A 20,039-nucleotide genomic window follows, 5' to 3' on the forward strand; every position below is an offset into this window, starting at 1 on the left:
GGAGGTGGAGGGAGTACCTGATTACAAGTAGAAGACAAGGTACCAGGGTGCTGTAAATTTAGTGAAATATTTCAAGGAAAGAAGAGGCTTGCAGGGATGAGTCCTGTCTACACATTCTCCCAAGATACAGATGTATTTTTTCCTTGTAGATAAAAGTAACCCAAACCTTTAGTTTCTTAATCTCTCTTAGGTGGGGAGCAGCCTATTCCTCTCTGGAACGAACACGATGGAGCAGCAGATGGAGATAAGCCTAAAATTCTCCTCTATTCTCTGAACTTGCAGTTTAAGGTAAATTTAAATTATAATGGTACTTTTAGAAGTGCTGTATTACTTAATATATGCTTTTCACAAAAAATTATTTAATACATAAATTACCAAATTGAAAATAAAATAAACCATATTATTATTATTATTATTAACTCAGAAAAATGGTTTAATGATTGTTTGAATATTCTCTAGGACTTTTTCCTGCTTTTTTTTGTTTTGTTTTTTCCAGTGCTAGGGATTCAACTCAGGGCCTCACACATGCTAAGCAAACATTCTACCACTGCGCTCCAGCCTCAGTCCCTCTATTAGTATTTTTATATATGTACATATTTATCTATTTTAAAAAACTTTGGGTATCTATCCATAATAGAATTTTTAGATCAACTTTATCTTCCTGAACAGCTGTATTATATGTTCTACAGTTGTAACAAACTTAACTACCCTCTTCTGATCAACATTTGATTTTTCTAATTAATGTAGTTGTAATTTATTCTCCAAGAGATAGTCTTGGAGAATAGATAGATAGATAGAGATAGATAGATAGGAGATAGATCCCTACAATTCTGTAGGGATAGAGTGCATTCCGACCATGCATGAGGTCTAGGGTTCAGTCCCCTACATAGGGGAGAAAAAAAGACTTTAATTGAAACCTTAATATTTCCAACAGTTAAAATATTAGTATTCTTAAAAATTATTCTTACCAAATAGTTATTTAATTTTAGTATATTAATGAACTCTCTAAATTTTAAATAGAAAATACTATAATGAAATTTAATGACTCAAAAAATCTTACTGACATGAGAAATTAAGGAATGTTCCTGGAGGTGGGGACAAGAAGATCTCGAGTTAACAGCCATCCTCAGCAATGGTGAGACACTAAGCAACTCAGTGAGACTCTGTCTCTAAATAAAGTACAAAATAGGGCTGGGGATGGCTCAGTTGTCAAATGCCTCTGAGTTTAATCCCTGTTACCAAAAAATAAAAGGATGTTGCTGGCTTATCAGCTCCTTGGACAGATCCTGTACATATTTTTAGAACACCACTGTTTTATCTATCAGATACTGAAAGACTGCATTTGAGTGAGTCTACTACATTATTGATTTAAGATTCTTTTCCCCCTGCCCCATAACATATAATCTGCTAGGGTATCCAAGTAACAGCCACAACTCCATCAATGAGAGCTGTGAGATTCGAAACTGGACTGATTGAACTGGAGCTATCTAACCGACTTCAAACTAAAGCTTCACCGGGAAGTAGTAGCTATCTGAAATTGTTTGGTAAATGTCAAGTGGATTTAAATCTGGCATTAGGACAAATTGTCAAACATCAGGTGCGTACATATTATTGGTATTAGTACTGTGGCCTTTGAGTTTTGCATATCAGTTGGGACTACTTTAACTTATGTATGACTGTATTTATAAAGATATTTAGATAATTCTCTACAATTTCTGATTATAAATTCGAATGAAGGCTTTCTTCTTTTTTAACTTGTTTTAAAGGCCTACATTTTTTCTGTGGTGTTTCATCAAGTATTGTGGAAAGTATATTGCTGCAAGTGTAGTCACATGAAATTGAATCTTAGTATCTTCATACATATTTCTCTCTTTTTTAGTTTGTTAAACATTTGTTATTTCAATGTTTGTTATAAAATTAGTCAATACCTCAGTGTTTGCAAGTTTATAGTTTACCCTGAGAATATTTTTACATATAGTAATGTTGGATAGGAAAATTATTTTATTTTATTTTATTTTTTTTTTTTTTTAATTTTTTATTGTGGGTTGTTCAAAACATTACAAATTTCTTGACAAATCATATTCCACACTTTGATTCTAGTGGGTTATGAACTCCCACCTTCACCCCATACACAGATTGCAGATTCACATCAGTTACACATCCATTGATTTACAAATTGCCATACTAGTGTCTGTTGTGCTCCGCTGCCTTTCCCATCATCCACCCTCCCCCCTCCCCACCTCTCCCCTCCCCTCCCCTCCTCTCTCTCTACCCCCTCCACTGTATAACCCTGAGGGTCTCCTTCCATTACCGTGCAATTTCCCTTCTCTCTCCCTTTCCCTCCCACCTCTCATCCCTGTTAAATGTTAATCTTCTTCTCCTGTTCTTCGTCCCTACTCTGTTCTTAGTTACTTTCCTTATATCAAAGAAGACATTTGGCATTTGTTTTTTAGGGATTGGCTAGCTTCACTTAGCATAATCTGCTCTAATGCCATCCATTTCCCTGTAAATTCTATGATTTTGTCATTTTTTAATGCAGAGTAATACTCCATTGTGTATAAATGCCACATTTTTTTTATCCATTCGTCTATTGAAGGGCATCTAGGTTGGTTCCACAGTCTTGCTATTGTGAACTGTGCTGCTATGAACATCGATGTAGCAGTGTCCCTGTAGCATGCTCTTTTTAGGTCTTTAGGGAATAGACCAAGAAGGGGAATAGCTGGGTCAAATTGTGGCTCCATTCCCAGCTTTCCAAGAAATCTCCATACTGCTTTCCAAATTGGCTGCACCAATCTGCAGTCCCACCAGCAATGTACAAGTGTACCCTTTTCCCCACATCCTCGCCAGCACTTGTTGTTGTTTGACTTCCTAATGGCTGCCAATCTTACTGGAGTGAGATGGTATCTTAGGGTGGTTTTGATTTGCATTTCTCTGACAGCTAGAGATGTTGAGCATTTTTTCATGTACTTGTTGATTGACTGTATGTCCTCCTCTGTGAAGTGTCTGTTCAGGTCCTTGGCCCATTTGTTGATTGGGTTGTTTGTTCTCTTATTGTCTAATTTTTTGAGTTCTTTGTATACTCTGGATATTAGGGCTCTATCTGAAGTGTGAGGAGTAAAGATTTGTTCCCAGGATGTAGGCTCCCTATTTACCTCTCTTATTGTTTCTTTTGCTGAGAAAAAACTTCTTAGTTTGAGTAAGTCCCATTTGTTGATTCTAGTTATTAACTTTTGTGCTATGGGTGTCCTATTGAGGAATTTGGAGCCCGACCCCACCGACTGTAGATCGTAGCCAACTTTTTCTTCTATCAGACGGCGCGTCTCTGATTTGATATCAAGTTCCTTGATCCATTTTGAATTCACTTTTGTGCATGGCGAGAGAAAGGGATTCAGTTTCATTTTGTTGCATATGGATTTCCAGTTTTCCCAGCACCATTTGTTGAAGATGCTATCCTTCCTCCATTGCATGCTTTTAGCCCCTTTATCAAATATAAGATAGTTGTAGTTTTGTGGATTGGTTTCTGTGTCCTCTATTCTGTACCATTGGTCCACACGCCTGTTTTGGTACCAGTACCATGCTGTTTTTGTTACTATTGCTCTGTAGTATAGTTTGAAGTCTGGTATCGCTATACCGCCTGATTCACACTTCTTGCTTAGCATTGTTTTTGCTATTCTGGGTCTTTTATTTTTCCATATGAATTTCATGATTGCTTTCTCTATTTCTACAAGAAATGCCATTGGGATTTTGATTGGCATTGCATTAAACCTATAGAGAACTTTTGGTAATATCGCCATTTTGATGATGTTAGTTCTGCCTATCCATGAACAGGGTATATTTTTCCATCTTCTAAGATCTTCTTCTATTTCTCTCTTTAGGGTTCTGTAGTTTTCATTGTATAAGTCTTTCACCTCTTTTGTTAGGTTGATTCCCAAGTATTTTATTTTTGGAAAATTATTTTAAAAAGATCAGTTACTCAGATTTTTTATTTGATGAAAATTGTTTTGATGCTTATTGGAGATATTTTTAGATTTGTTTTTTTTTTTTGCTGAAAATTATGTCCATTTTAACCATTTTCCACCTCTTTGATTTGAAGGACCAATTAAAAAATGCCAACCACAGTTTGAAAATTGAATGGCTACATTCAAGATTATGTGGAGAAAAAATGAACAGAAACATTTTGTTTCTAGAAAAACATTTTTTCAAATGCAAATATGTTTTGGGAGCAAGAGTGTCTGATTATTTTGAGACATTTAATAAATGCTATTTGGAGTATGAACCTCATCCTAGCTTTTGTATGAACTTCATGACTTTGTATTTGCTTTTGCTTTTTCCTTGCAGTGTTAACCCAGGGCCTTATGCATGCTGGTCAAGTGCTCTACCACTGAGCCATACCCCCAGCCTAATTACCTCCAGTATGGCTATTCATGCTGTGTATTAATTTCACAAGCATTCAAATATACCAAATATAAGGACTGTATCATTGATGAAATTGAGAAAAATGTACTATAAGTTCTTTTGGTGCTCAATATCAATAATGATGTTTAGTTTTATTAAAACATTTTTAATTATTTGATTTTATTGAGCTTTAAATTTGTTTTAGGTTTATGAGGAAGCTGGTTCTGATTTTCATCAAGTTGCCTATTTTAAAACTAGAATTGGATTAAGGAATGCCCTTCGAGAAGAAATCAGTGGTTCTTCAGATAGAGAAGCCGTGCTCATTACTTTGAACAGACCAATTGTTTATGCCCAACCTGTGGCCTTTGATAGAGGTGAGATTGAGTTAGTGATTGCTACCATAGAAATGTTTTGATGATGCTCAATAAAAATGATCTGTGTGAGCTAGGGGTGTGGCTCAGTGGTAGAGCGCTCGCCTAGCATGTGTGAGGCAGTGGATTCAATTCTGAACACCATGTATAAATAAACAAATAAAATAAAGGTCCATCAGCATCTTAAAAAACTCCTTTAGCCTTTATTCATTTATACTCTGAATTGCAAAGGACTTCCCTGAAGCACTCTGATATGCTTTAGAATAGTGATATATTGACACCCATCTAATAATTCTAAATTTTTACTTTTATAGTTTTTAGAATCCTTTTTTTAGCAAAGAAATTTTCTAGACTTGTTTATAAAATGGAAACAAAGGACATTTAAAAATATTATTTAATGTGATGAACATTGTTATCCAAAGTATATGAATGAAGACATGAATTGGTGTGAATATACTTTGTGTATTCACATATACATACCCATAATAGAGCAGAAAATTGCAAAATACTTCTAAACTGTGTAATGTTTAATGGTAATGAAACTTCCAAGTTATATATAATCAAATAAAGGTATTATGTCCATCTACAACTAAAAACAAATTTTAAAAAATCATTTGTGATTTACCAATGTGAATGCTCAAAAGCTAAATGTCTCCTAATTCTGAAAGGTGAACATCCAAAAATAACTTCTTGCCTTTATGCTTCAGTTTTTAATTTATTTTACATTTTAAAGTTTTTTTGCTTTCTATATGGATAAATAGAAGTGTCTGATTTCTGAAATTTAATACTGAAATTTTTAGTATAAGTAAATAATACACTCACATGTTTTGGCACTGTATTTACTCATTTATTCTATCTACATTTAGACAATAGGATTCCTGCCCTCAAGAAACCTAGTTCAGTGGAAAGTCGAGACCAAAGTGGACACAGTTGGAGTTAGAGATGGCATGTTCTAAGGTGTGAGGGAGTCTTCCTGTGGTGCTTAGAGAAAAAACAGGTTCTTCACTAATTTTAAAGCTATAGTTTTCTGGGAGTGATTTTTATTATTCAGTAGGATTGTGCAACTGTTGAGGTTTACTTACCATAGTAAACCTTTACCAGCACTGATCTAACTTTTCTTTCTGCCTCCCCTTAATTCTTGAAAGCTGTGCTGTTCCAGGCCAACAAGGAGAGGAGAGCTGCTCTTAAGTGCCTTTGTGTCTCAAGGCTTAGCAGGGTTCCTGGCATATTGTAAGAACGAGCGTACATTTGCCAGAAGACAATATGAATGAATGTATTTGAGCACTGGGGTCTAGGAAAATAGTGCATTGATTTTCTTAAACAAAAATAATGGGAAAGAAGGCTGAACAGGTAGAGTCTCACTAGTGTGGATTTAGCAAGTATGTTTAATCTGTTTACAAATGAGCCATTTGTGAAGCCAAGTAAGATTTCATTCAGTAGTAGCCTTCTTAGACTGGTGATGAGATGTTTGTTAGGGAATTGCCCTTTTGACAGTGTTAGGATGACATTCTGTTTTGGTAAATTCTATGCATGTTTTTCATGTCACATTTCACCAGGCTTTCGTCAGCTTTCACCAACAACTCAAAGTCCTTTCTGTGCTTGGTGTCTGTGGCACAGTTCTTCCTTTTCCTCCTGCTTCTCTGGCCCCTCCATTTTTATTATCTTTTTAGACTTCTCCTTCTGTATGGTGCCATGAAATGAAGAATTTTCTTAAGATCTCTTGTTAACAAACTTAAACTGTCTTTGACCTCTCTCTATAAATTAAATTATTTTAATGTGTATTCCCAGCATTATGTACCTCTGTTTTTAGTGAGTGTTTAAAAGTAGTAACAGTAAACCCTATAGATGAGTTCAAGGACCATGTCTATTTCTACCTGTTATTCCACCCAGGGCCTGGCATGTAAGGGGCAGTATACAAATCTAGAGCAAATGAATGGACCTGGATTTTCTTCTTTCTACTGCCATTATACAGCTGCTTGCTTTCTGCTTCGTTTTTTCATTGGATACGTTAAAAATTGTTGACGTATCCTCTTAGGTTCTTTCTAATTTTAAAGCTATAGTTTTCTGGGAGTGATTTTTATTATTCAGTAGGATTGTGCAACTGTTGAGGTTTACTTACCATAGTAAACCTTTACCAGCACTGATCTAACTTTTCTTTCTGCTTTCCCTTAATTCTTGAAAGCTGTGCTGTTTTGGCTGAATTATAAGGCTGCCTATGACAACTGGAATGAACAGCGAATGGCCTTGCACAAGGACATTCACATGGCCACAAAGGAAGTGGTAGACATGCTGCCTGGTATTCAGCAAACATCAGCCCAGGCCTTTGGCACTCTCTTTCTCCAGCTGACTGTGAATGACCTGGGAATTTGCCTGCCTATCACCAACACTGCTCAGGTACAAGGAGTCAGGTCATGTTCCTTTTATTCAGGACTAAAATCCAGGCATTTCAACTAACCATTTCTAAGAGTACTGAGTAAAGCAGTATCTTTTTAATGGAGAACAGTCTGCAGCTTGAGTTAATGGTCATCAAGTAAGTCTGAACTCGTAAGTCTGAACTCCTTCAGCCTTTATTCATTTATACTCTGAATTGCAAAGGACTTCCCTGAAGCACTCTGATATGCTTCAGAATAGTGATTAATTGACACCCATCTAATAATTCTAAATCCTTACTTTTATAAATAGTTTTTAGAATCTTTTTTGTTGTTGTTTTTAGCAAAGAAATTTTCTAGACTTGTTTATAAAATGGAAACAAAGGAAATTTAAAAATATTATTTAATGTGATGAATATTATTATCCAAAGTATATGAATGAAGACATGAATTGGTGTGAATATACTTTGTGTATTCACATATACATACCCATAATAGAGCAGAAAATTCCAAAATGCTTCTAAACTGTGTAAGGTTTAATGGTAATGAAACTTCCAAGTTATATGTATACATGGATAAAGCAGGGATATTCTTTTTGTAATTTTAGGACCAAGTCTCAGAAATACATTCATGTGTATGAATGGGGAAAGGCTCTGAGCACATGTCAGGCAGGAAGTCACAGTTATAACCATCAAATCTATATTTACTATGATAATTTAATTTACTTTAAATAACCTATGACCAGTGTTGGATGAATGTATCTTTTAGAATTCTGTTTGGCCAATAGTGTTAAGAAAAACTTTGGACTAAAGATGGGTAACATTGACATGTTGTGTTTAGGAACTGAAATGTAATCACTTTTTAAGTGGTTTTAATTAGTGCATAATAGTTATACATAATATTGAGGTTCATTTTAACATAACAAGCATGGAATATAATGTGCTCTAATTCAGTCCCCAGTGCTTCCCCTTTTCCTTTCCTCCTTCCTCCCCTGTTCGCCTTCCTCTGCTACTGATCTTTCTCCCATTTATTTATAGTTTATTTTTTTTTAATTAGTGCATTATAGACATCCGTAGAGGTGAAGTTCGCTGTGGTGTGTTCATGTGTGTGCATAGGATAGCTTGGTCAGTTTCATGCCAGCATTCCTCCCTTTTCCTGTCCCTCCTCCCTCTTGCTCAGTCCCCTCCTCTACTCCTCTGATTGTTCCTCTGTTTTCACTGGGTCCCCACCCCTTGCTTTTTCTTATTTTTCAAAGAAAGAAAGGGGTTACCCATCTTTGAGAGAAAACATTGAACCCTGGACTTTCCGGGTCTGACTTATGAAATACGGTAGTTTTTTTAATGGCATGAGGGACAGAAGAGCTCAGGCTGTACACACCAGGAGTGGGTGTAAAAGAGTGCTCCCAACAAATAAAAGAGCAGCCACGTATATAAAAACAGATCATTAGAACTTTGCAAATTAAAAGAAAAAACGAACATGGCAGATGCATTTCCATCCATCAATTATTTATTTATTTATTTTTTAATTAGTTTTTAAAAATTTATATATCACAGCAGAATGCATTACAGTTCTTATTATACATATAGAGCACAAGTTTTCATCTCTCTGTTTGTATATAAAGTATGTTGACACCAATTCATGTCTTCATACATGTACTTTGGATAATGATGTCCATCACATTCCTCCATCATTGCTAACCCCCTGCCCCCTCCCTTCCCCTCCCACTTCTCTCCCCTATCTAGAGTTCATCTATTCCTCCCATGCTCCCTCTCCCTACCCCACTATGAGTCAGCCTCTTTATATCAGAGAAAACATTTGGCATTTGGTTTTTTGGGATTGGCTAACTTAGCATTATCTTCTCCAGCTGCATCCATTTACCTGCAAATGCCATAATTTTATTCTCTTTTATTGACTGGGAATTGAACTAGGGGGTGGGCATTTTACCACTTTGCTAAATCCCCACCTCTTTTATTTTTCTATGTTCTCAATAAGCTGCTGAGGGTCTGAGTTTCTGAGTCTGGCCTCAAACTTGCAATTCTCCCTTCTCAGCCTTCTGGGTCACTGGGATCTTTGGCATAGGCCACTATACCTGGCAGTAACAATTTAATTTTTGGAAGTATCTTTATAGGATGCTTTATAATAAGTATTTCTAGACTTGACCCTTTCTAGATTTTCATCTATATTATTTTTTTTTCATTTTAAAAATAAGTTTTACTGAGTATTAAGTGGCATAATATTATTGAACACATTTAATAATTCTATTTTATGTATCTGTTTATGTGTAACACAGACAATATATGTGCAATTAAATTTATAATAAGTTAATTTCATGCAATAACATTACATTTTAAGTGAATCAAACAATTCATGTACTGAAAATCAGAGCACATTGCAGTGAGCTCTTTTCTAGATATACAAAGGAGTGAAAAGTGACTGATTTCAATGCAAAGGACATCATAGGTGGGAAGTAGATTTTGTCAATTAAAGTGGGTAGGACTTGGGCAATTAACTGAGCTCTCTGTGCGTTTTTTTTTTTTCTTTTAAGGCTTTCAGGTATTTCCCCCTAGGGGTTTACTTTTTTTAAAAGTTATTAATTAATCAATTAAATTAAGCATATATGTGATAGCAGAATGCATTTTGATTCATCGTACACAATTGCAGCATAACTTTTCACTTCTCTGGTTGTACACCATGTAACGTCGCACCATATGTGCAGTCATACATGTACCTAGGGTAGTGATGTCCATCTCATTCCACCATTTTTCCTGCCCCCATGCACCCTCCCCTCCCTTAGCCCCCCTTTGCCTAATTAGTTTCTCCATTCCCCCTCCCGATCAGGGATCATCATCTACTTATCAGAGAGAACATTCAGCCTTTGGTTTTTTTGGGATTGGCTCACTTCACTTAGCATGATATTCTCTAGCTCCATCCATTTACCTGCAAATGCTATAATTTTTGTTTTCTTTTAAAGCCAAGTAATATTCCATTGTGTATATACGTGCATTCATCTACTGAAGGGCATCTAGGTTGTTTCCACAGTTTAGCTATTGAGAATTGAGCTGCTATAAACATCGATGTGGCTGCATTAACTATGGCATGCTGATTTTAAGTCCTTTGGGTGTAGACCAAGGAATGGGATAGCTGGGTCAAATGGTGGTTCCATTCCAAGTTTTCTAAGCAGTCTCCATACTGCTTTCCATATTGGCTGCACCAATTTGCAGTCCTGCCAGCACTGTATGAGTGTATCTTTTCCCCCCGACATCCTCACCAACACTTATTGTTGTTTGTGTTCTTATTAGCTGCCATTCTGGTGGCATGAGATGAAATCTTAGTTTTGATTTGAATTTCTATAATTGCTAGAGATGTTGAACATTTTGTCATATGTTTGTTGATCGATTGTATATCTTCTTCTGAGATATACAATATCAGTTTGTTAGCCCATTTATGGACTGGGTTTTTTTTTGTTTGTTTGTTTGATTGATTGTTTTACTTCTTTTTATATCCTGGAAATTAGTGCTGTATCTGACGTGCATGTGGAAAAAATTTGCTCCCAAAGTGTAGGCTCTCTATTTACCTCATTGATTGTTTCTTTTGCTGAGAAGCAGCTTTTTAGTTTGAGCCCATCCCATTTATTAATTCTGGATTTTATTTCTTGTGCTTTAGGAGTCTTGTTAAGGAAGTCGGGGCCTAAAGATCTGAGGATTTCTGAATTTAAAAATCATCACCTTTGTTTTACTTTTTCTTGAATGTCTTTCGCAGTCTAATCACACTGGGGACCTGGACACTGGTTCGGCCTTAGTATTGACCATCGAAAGCACTCTCATCACTGCTTGCTCTTCAGAGTCCTTGGTTAGCAAAGGGCATTTCAAAAACTTCTGCCTTCGTTTTGCTGATGGCTTTGAGACATCGTGGGATGACTGGAAACCAGAAATCCGTGGGGATCTGGTAATGAATGCCTGTGAGTGTCTTTCATATTCTATGTAAGGTTTAGAGTTTTAAAAAATAAAGCAGAGTCCTTATCTTATTTTTTTTTTAATAAAGAAATGTCTAAGTATAGGAATGGTTTTTGACTTTGTGAAATAAGGACTATTTCTAGTGAAAGGTGACAAAACATATTTGTGAAAAGTAGTTGGGTAAATAAACCAACGTAGCATTCCTTTTGTGGTATGACATTTGAGTCTTCTGGTGTCCATTCATGAATGCAGCCAAATAAAGCCTCTTTGTTCCTTCGGAATTTTGAAAGATAGTAATAGCTTTGTGAGACCCAGCTCATAAAACACAGAGCAGGTTGTACATTTCCAAGACTAGGAGACCTTGATTCATAGTGATGCGAATAAATCTGTACATCCAAATTTTTAGGAATATAGTGTGATGTATGAATTTCTCCAATTCCATCATTTTCCAGTTTGTATATAACTAGTGCTGTGTTATAGGCTAGTTTGGAGTTATATCATTTATTTGTTGTCTATTTTAATATTTCAAATTATATTGCAGCAGAGTTAGTATAGCATCATTAGTCTTAATAATGAAAAAAAAATACACTGGAGAAATTAGAGGACTGTGAATAAAATCCCCAGCCAATCTTGTAAGTCAGGCAGTACTTACTTTTTAGGTGATATGCCATCATCATTTATGCTGTGGACTCCCACATCTTTAACTGGAGGAAAATCTTTCCAGATCTGTATTTTTTTTTTTTTTTTTTTTGAGGAATGGGGAAACTTCTCATTTTTATGCTGATAATTGCATTTCTGCATTCAATATTGACTCAGACTTAGATAAAATCACAGGTGAAATTCTTGGTTTTGATGTGTAGGGAAAGAAAGTTATCTTTCCTTCTACCCATTTAGGTTTTCTGCTGAGCCCCTATAACAAAAGACAGACCAATGACAGAAAGCATACAAATGTATTAATGTAAGTTCTATGCAACATGGGAGCCTTTATAAGGAAATGAAGACCCAAAGAAATGGCTCACCCTGAGTGTTCTTGTGGTAGATTGGATGAGCTCGGTTTGGTAGACAGAGAGCTCAGCAGGGCCCCTGTGTGCACAGTCCTCTCTGTGTCCCTACCTTTGCCTCCAGAGATAAGGGCCTTCCTGCAGGGATAGGGAAGGACCTCCCCGTGACTGCTGACCTGCTTTAGAGGAAAAGCTGAGCACTTCTGCATTGCCAGGTGCTCAGATCCCTTCAGCTTTGAGTAGTCAGTGTACACCACTATCATATTTTGGGGTAGTATGTCCTGAATCACTTTAAGTATTTTGCATTTAAATAATTCATAGGTTAACCATGGAATTTTTTTGAAATACTTCAGGTTTCTAAGACTTGATACCAAATACTCATGCCTGTTATTAAAAAGACCAAAAATAGCCTTCATTAGAAATCTTTACAGAATATCATTTTATATAATAGTTGTGGTTTTAAGAATCATTATAGCATATTTATGTCTTTTGTTTTGGGGGGGGGCGGTTCTTATTAAAGGCAAAAAGGCAAAAATTAAACCTGTCAATTTTTATTAAGGTATTATCTTTACCATCCTTGAATTAATTAAAATTAATAGAGTGTATTTGGGAGAAAAGTAAAGGTACCATTTCCTTAATAGTTTGTCTTAGGGCTGAGCTGTGGGCTCAGTGGTAGCGCACTTGTCTGGCATGTTTGAGGCATTGGGTTTGATCCTTAGCACCACATAAAAATAAATAAATAAAATAAAGATATTGTGTTGATCTACAACTAAAAAAATATTTAAAAATGGTTTTTCTTAAAGTGCTTAAGAAATATGAAATAAAAAGTATTTCTCAGGGGTGTGGTTGTAGCTCAGTGGTAGCATGCTTGCCTTGTACATGTGAGACATTTAGGTTCCATCTTTAGCATCACATAAAAATAAGTAAAATAAAGCTGTTATGTCCATCTACAACTAAAAGAATTTTTTTAATATTCCTTAGACTCAGAATTAAAACATGTATTTTAGAAATTAATAAATAATATTCAGGGCCTCCGTATACTTTTTGCCAACACTACAGAACACTAACATCCTGGGCATTGTAGTAGTATCATAGACTCGGTTTCAGAGTCTTTTTTAACCCGCTGTTGATCAGGTTTCTTGGGAGGATGTTAAAGGGGATAGTTGTGTTATTGACATATAAAAATTATAAATGATATTGGATAAGTTAGTTGACTAGTGTCTAGCTTTTATTGATAGTAAGTATATTTGGATATAACTTTCATTTAAAATTTTTGAAGAAAGATGAATATAGGACAGAGAAATAAGTAGTGATCACATTATGCCTTAGAATTTTTGCTTTTTACACAGGTTGTTTTAAAAACATACTTTAGCAAAAAAAAAGTGATCCAGTGAAATTTGCTTTCTAGGTGATTTTGGGGGGAGAAATCAACAAAAATAAGGACAATTTGTAAGAAGAGTTCCAAGGACCATGTAAATAGTTAGATTAGACCCATCTCATTACCATGTATGTGGGCCAGGTTGGGCAATTCCACCAGGAATTGCCATCCCAGGCACTGCAGTCACTGGCCCTTGTTAGCTTTGTGTCTCTGGCACAGAGAACCTGAGCATGAAGGGGAGGAGCCTCACATTTTCTAGCCCTCCTCTTCAGGATTTTGTTCCCCAAAACTCCTGTTTAATTAAAACTCCTTATTAATAAGTTCACCATGGCTCTGTGTCCTGTGAATTTATATAATTTTTAAAAAATAATCTGCCACTTCTTGGGATAGGACTTCCTAAAGTTTTCTATGTCCTTTTTATTTACCTGTTCTTAATTTCATGTGGCCTCAGTTATGTTGTTAACATTTCAAAGGGTTTTGTTTTCATTCTAGCATTCTTGGATTTGAAAGGTTAATGTAAATTCTGATTTGTACCTGTAGAATATAGAAGTAAATTAAGCAAATCTTTACCTGAAAGCCAAATCTAGGATTTTCTTAATGTAGAATTTGTGTGCGAGACACAGGTAGTATATGGTTCAAAAATATAGATTGTAAAGTTATTAGTAATATTTTTAAAGACATAATATAAATTGTCATTTAATAATAAGTAGACCCTTTCTTACTAACTGAATTGTAGCATGTCTAAGTTAAGATTTTTCTATTTTGAAAAAATTTAAGGAATGTCAAATTCAATACCAAAGTTCCTAGAAAACAAATGGCAAGTAAACACTTGAATTCCAATTTAGGATCCAAAAGGAGTTATAAGAGGACATTTCATTTTAGACTATGTACTATGAAGTTTAGATTGACATTCAGTTTCTAATACGGATTACTAAGAAAAGCCTTAATTCTATCTTTTGAGTTTACTGTGTTAAAAAATTTTTCAAGCATGATATGTCCTTTATGGTTGAAAACTGTTGAATCTATCCAACCTCTCTTTTAAGTTAACAGATTAAAGATAGGTGATATTAAATGTTTCCTAGTTGGAATCAGTTATCTTCTAAGAGTAGCTCCATGACCTTGAGATTGACATCATGGCAGTCATTTTCTCTCATAAAAAGAAGACAAACTGATGGATCATGTCTTTGACCTAATACAGAGTTCTCCTGTTAAAAAGTCACGTTTAAATTGTTTGCATTCTGAAGGTACCATTGATTTATGCTGGCACAGATTGTCCTGGCATCCTGGATGTTGGTGGAAAGCCATCTAGACTCTCAGAGCCCACCACATGTTGTGACTCTGAGGAGGAAATCATGTGCAGCTGCAGGTCGGTTGTGGAATAGGTCTGCTGTGTCATTTCAGGAGCCTTCCATCCCACAAATGAGGGACTGAACCCACAGGGCTCACACCCTTGTTTGTATTTGGTCATTGGATATGCTGTTTAATCACAGGCTTATTTGTACTGAAAACTATTTTGGGGTCTTTTTGTAGGTGTAGTTCCAGATGGTACCTATGAAGTATGCTCAAGGACCACAGGACAAGCAGCAGCTGGTAGGTTCATAATCAGTATTACTTTTGCTACATATGTCATGTAAAAGTGTGTATGTTTTTATTTCTCTTTTCATAAAGTTGGGCCGGGTGAACTTAAAGGTAGATGTTTATTTAAGGGCCCTTAAAATGTTGAAGAGGTGGAAACTGATGGGTTAGTAGCTTTGCCTTCTCTGGGTGCTATGTCCTGTTGTCCTCCCCAGCCTTAGCCTCAGTGCTGATCCTGAGTAAGTGACTTCAGAACTGGAAGTTAGGAACCTGCCAGTAGCACTCTCAGGAGGAAAGGGTGATCACAGAAGCTCACACATGCGCGCGCACACACATTTGTCAGGACTCGTAGCCACAAATGACCACAGCCCACTCGAGCTAGCTGAACCAAGAGGGGAGCTTATCAAAAGGATATTTGCAGATTAGATTTAGGTTTAGGAATTGCCATCTCAGGGAAGAAAATTAATGCGGTCAATTCAGAGACCCTCAGAAACTGCTGGGACTTAGATCCAGCTGTCATATAGCTTGCTCTGGCTCTTGCTCTCTGTCTGCCTCATTTCTTTTTTATCATTTTTTTTTTTTTAAATGATAACCTCCATTCTCCACTCTCAGTCATCAGAGAGCTCAAGCTCAGAAAAGATTTTTCTTTTTCCAGCTTTGACATTTACCTAAACTAATTACCTGTTAATTCTGTCTAATGAGGTAGGGTCATGACAGTCCCTGATATCACCATGGAAGGGCAGTTTAGGGGTAGAAGAGGACATCTGTACTTTTCAGGATCAAGGAAGAGACAGTAGGTGTCCACTTAGTACTGTACAGGTAATGGAAATTATGCATAAATAGCCTAATTTTTATGACAGATTTAGGTGAAAAATACTAGTTACAATATGTGGCCAGCATGTACTTTATTACTTACACGTAGGATTATTTAAATTCCTGTAGTCAGTATTTCCATAAATGTCCCTTCTTCACCTGAACAGAGAGCAGTAGTGCTGGGACCTGGACGCTCAACGTGCTATGGAAAATGTGTGGGATCGATGTCCACATGGACCCTAACATCGGCAAGAGGCTCAATGCCCTGGGCAACACCCTCACAACACTGACTGGTGAGGAGGACATCGATGACATTGCTGACCTGAATTCAATGAACATAGCTGACCTGTCTGATGAGGATGAAGTCGATACCATGTCTCCCACTATCCACTCTGTAAGTAAAGTCCTTGTTGGGAATTGCAGGAGTGGCTCTTACATGACACAGGGATATAATTAGCGCAATGTTATTTATATCATCGTTGCTATTTATGGAGGAAGAGAAGGGAGTGGTGGTGCCCTGTGTCTCCATTTCATAATGTTGCCCTTTGAGTTCTGTGTTTCATGATGACTTGTCATCCAGCTGTGCCTCACCTGCAGGAGTGTAATGACTGTAAAGTGAAGTGCAGGCAAGTCTCTAGAGACAGCCAGGAGATGGGTGGGTGTCTAGGCTCTCTGGCTGCCTCGTGTGAAGAGATGCTCATAGACATTGTGGGGTTTTTTGGTGATGAAAATGTTCCCAGCCAAGAGAGTGATAATGATCACACAATTTTGTAAATATGCTAAAACCCATTGAATCGTACATTTTAAATAGGTGAATTTTAAATGGAATGTGAATTATATTGTAATGAAGATTTTTAATAAGAATCTCAAAAAAAGCAAAGTGCACACACAAAATGAAAGTATACATTTTAAAAATACGCATTTCCGTCTATACTATACAACCTATAGTAGTAAATTATTTAGTTGTCCTAAACTACTCTGCTTTCAATCTGGTATTGATTTTTAGAAATTATTTTAAGCATTTTTTAACTATTATACCACATAATAATTCTGTTCTTGGAAATAAATTCTTTAAAAATTAATATTATTGTTTATTATTTAGAGTTCAGATGGAAATTCAGTAAGTGGAGATGGCCACAAGCTCACCTTTGGGCAGCGACTTGTAAATCACCTACTAGGTCTGACGCCCCCAAATCAGCGCTATTCTGTTCCTGCAGAGTTTCTGTGTGACCCAGAGATGGGGGGCTCCCATCAGTCTAGCCAGTCTCATTTGAAAGCATGCAGAGCACATTCATGGGGAAATGTAGGTAGCAATTAGATTGCTTATGAAAATGAAGGGATTCAAATCAATGAAGAATGCCGATCATCTTAATGTATACAGCTTTGATTCTTGCATGCATTCTTTGATTTAGGTTGTTAATTTTGTAGTATAGATTTGTTCTGTGAACTGACTGGGGATGTTGATACATATGCTTTTGGTTTTTCAGGAAGCTGTAGATTATCGAAGACAAGGAGCATCCTCCAGCCAGCCAGGAGAGCTCAGAGGAAGAAAAATTATGAAGCGTTTAGTGGATATCAGAGAACTGAATGAACAGGCCAAAGTAATAGATGACCTTAAGTATGTGTTTTGACTTTTGGTTTAATGCAGTATTCTCTAATAATAGAACCACAGGATACTAAATATGGAGGAAACTTGATTTAGGGTAATACAAACCCTTTAGTTCATTAGCAAGATCACCAAGCTCCAGAGAAGTTTAATAATTTGCCTGAGATCACAGGTTCATTGGTGATAAAATGAGACCTAAAATCCTAGTCTCCTGCTGTTCACACTCATTTCTGACCAGTTTAGACTGACTGTATCACATGTACATGTTGCCACATATGCATATACACTCTCTTGTGTCTTTACGTGCATTTACAAATGTATGCATTACATATTGCTAGCACTATTTTTGGAATGAAATTTTTTAAGTATATATTTTTCTTAGTTGTAGATGGATAAATACCTTTATTTTGTTTATTTATCTTTATGTGGTGCTGAGGATCAAACCCAGTGTCTCACACATGTGAGGAAAGTACTCTACCACTGAGCCACAACCCCAGCCCTGGAATGAAATTTTTTAGAGAAGAAAAAAATTACCATTTGTTAACTGCCTATTGTGAGTTTGATATGTCATCTCAATTTATTCACACAACATTTCTGTGAGATAAGATGGCACCCACGTTTATTGATGGAAAAATTGGCTCAAAGTAATTAAAAAATTGAAACCTGACCTTGGGTGTATCTGATTTGAAAGTTTATTTTTTCGTCCCATTCCTTGCCTGCCTGAATTATCAGTTCTTTAGAATTAAAGTAGGAGTAGGAATGAGTAGGTAGTTGTAATCTTTTCTGTTTCTTACTGAATATTACTAAGTAATACCTCCTTTATAAGAATAAATATTCTCTTTGCTGAACTTTGGAACTTTATCTTCCCAAAAGTTAATGGTCATGCCTCATCTTTTCTAATCTTCATACATCTGTATCCTGTGGTTGGTTGTTTGTTGTGCATTCAAAGACTTATTCACAGATGCATTTTATACAGTGAAAAGTGTTGCCTAAAAACTTGTCTGGAAATTACCATGTACTGATTCACATTTTCTTTTCTCTTTCTTTTTTCTTTTTTTGGTACCAGGGATTGAACCCAGGGGCACTTAACCACTGAGTCACATCCCCAGCCCTTTTTGTATTTTATTTAGAGATCAGGTCTCACTGAGTTGTTCAGGGCCTCACTAAGTTTCTGAGGTTGGCTTTGAACTCCTACCTCAGCCTCCTGTTCTGCTGGGATTACAGGTGTATGCCACCACACCCCGCCGGTGATTCACATTTTCCTGTTGACTTTCATTACAGTTTGTTTTATTCTCAGGGGGTAGGGGAATGACTTGAAGCAAAATATATTCATTTTTCCAAAATATTACCAAAGGCTTATATTTTATGTAGAATTTTACACAGACTTTTTTTTTTTTTTTTAAAAACAGAGTGGTCTGTTTATTTATTTATTTATTTTTTTATGTGATACTGGAAATCAAACCCAGTGCCTCATACATGCTAGGCAAGCTCTCTACCATTGAGCCACAACCCCATCCCTGTAGAGACTTTTGATACAGCAGTGGGTAAGAAGCATTTCCTCAGCTGAGCTTGGTGGTACATGTCTGTCGTCACAGTGACTTGGGAGGCTGAGCAGGAGGGTTTCAGGTTCAAAGCCTACCTTAGCAAATTGGCAAGACCCTATCTCAAAAAAAGAAAGAAAAGAAAGGAATGAGGATATAACTAGGTGGTAAGTGCTCCTGAGTTCAGTCCCCAGCGTTGGGGGATGGGAAGCATTTGTTCAGCTGTTATATGGGTTGTTGTTTTGTTTTACAGTTTTAGCCTGTTCATACATAATCATTGGTATTCTGACAAGTGAGAGAATGAAAAAAGAGCAAGTAAATGTCAGTTTTACTTTGTTGCTTCTTTATAATAATGGCCATATTTGCTTGGCATTTAGAAAATTAGGTGCAAGTGAAGGAACCATAAACCAGGAAATTCAACGTTACCAGCAGTTAGAATCTGTGGCTGTAAATGATATTCGAAGAGATGTTCGGAAAAAATTACGGAGGTCCAGTATGAGAGTGAGTAAATGTTTAAATGTTTAAAAAGAATTTTATTAGACTTTTTTTACCATAGCTATGGCAAAGCCTAAGTTCCCTTTTCTTGCACCGCTGGGGGCCATACCACCTGGTGTGCACGTTTCAGACCTGTTCTGAACCAGGCACTGTTTAGTAAAGCACTTCCCATTGAACATCCTAATCCACTACAGTCCTGTGAAGTGGCTCTTAGTATTTTCCCATTTTTCAAGATGAGGAAACGGGGGCACAGAGGTCAGGTAATTTGTCCAGGAGTATACAGTCTCACGTAAGGTATGTAAGAGTGTATGTAATCTGGCGATGTGACCACTGACCTGGGGGGGACGGGGTAAAACCCAGGTGGTGGGACTCCATCTACGTCAGGCCCTTGTCCCTGGATTTTCCCTGCCCTTCATGATATCACACTTGCTTCTTAGTCGCTAGTGTGAACTCTGTGAAAAATATGAATTTCTTTGGAGATGTCTCCTCTTTCCTACCTGAATTTACCTCAGCCATCACTTTCCCCTTTTCAGCTTTATTTA

The 20,039-nt window shown here is 36.6% G+C and overlaps 1 protein-coding gene across 12 annotated transcripts in view; it reads left to right on the plus strand.

The window, feature by feature from the left end:
• Nucleotides 1-20,039, plus strand: part of Bltp1 (bridge-like lipid transfer protein family member 1) — a 209,922-nt gene that overhangs the window by 143,734 nt on the left and 46,149 nt on the right. For 10 of the 12 annotated variants that reach the window (XM_058583669.1, XM_058583667.1, XM_058583668.1 and 7 more), the window contains 10 exons: nt 191-288; nt 1,412-1,597; nt 4,601-4,769; nt 6,949-7,160; nt 10,895-11,093; nt 14,998-15,057; nt 16,023-16,249; nt 16,958-17,158; nt 17,343-17,473; nt 19,380-19,503. In XM_058583669.1, the coding sequence (XP_058439652.1) occupies nt 191-288; nt 1,412-1,597; nt 4,601-4,769; nt 6,949-7,160; nt 10,895-11,093; nt 14,998-15,057; nt 16,023-16,249; nt 16,958-17,158; nt 17,343-17,473; nt 19,380-19,503 (1,607 nt within the window). The remainder of the gene's footprint in view (nt 1-190; nt 289-1,411; nt 1,598-4,600; nt 4,770-6,948; nt 7,161-10,894; nt 11,094-14,997; nt 15,058-16,022; nt 16,250-16,957; nt 17,159-17,342; nt 17,474-19,379; nt 19,504-20,039) is intronic. The other 2 variants (XM_058583675.1, XM_058583676.1) reach the window with 1 other exon arrangement.

This window comes from Marmota monax, unplaced genomic scaffold, assembly GCF_021218885.2.
Source record: "Marmota monax isolate L192 unplaced genomic scaffold, Marmota_monax_Labrador192_F-V1.1 WCK01_AAM20220418_F8-fsc00378, whole genome shotgun sequence".
NCBI classification, from domain to species: domain Eukaryota; kingdom Metazoa; phylum Chordata; class Mammalia; order Rodentia; family Sciuridae; genus Marmota; species Marmota monax.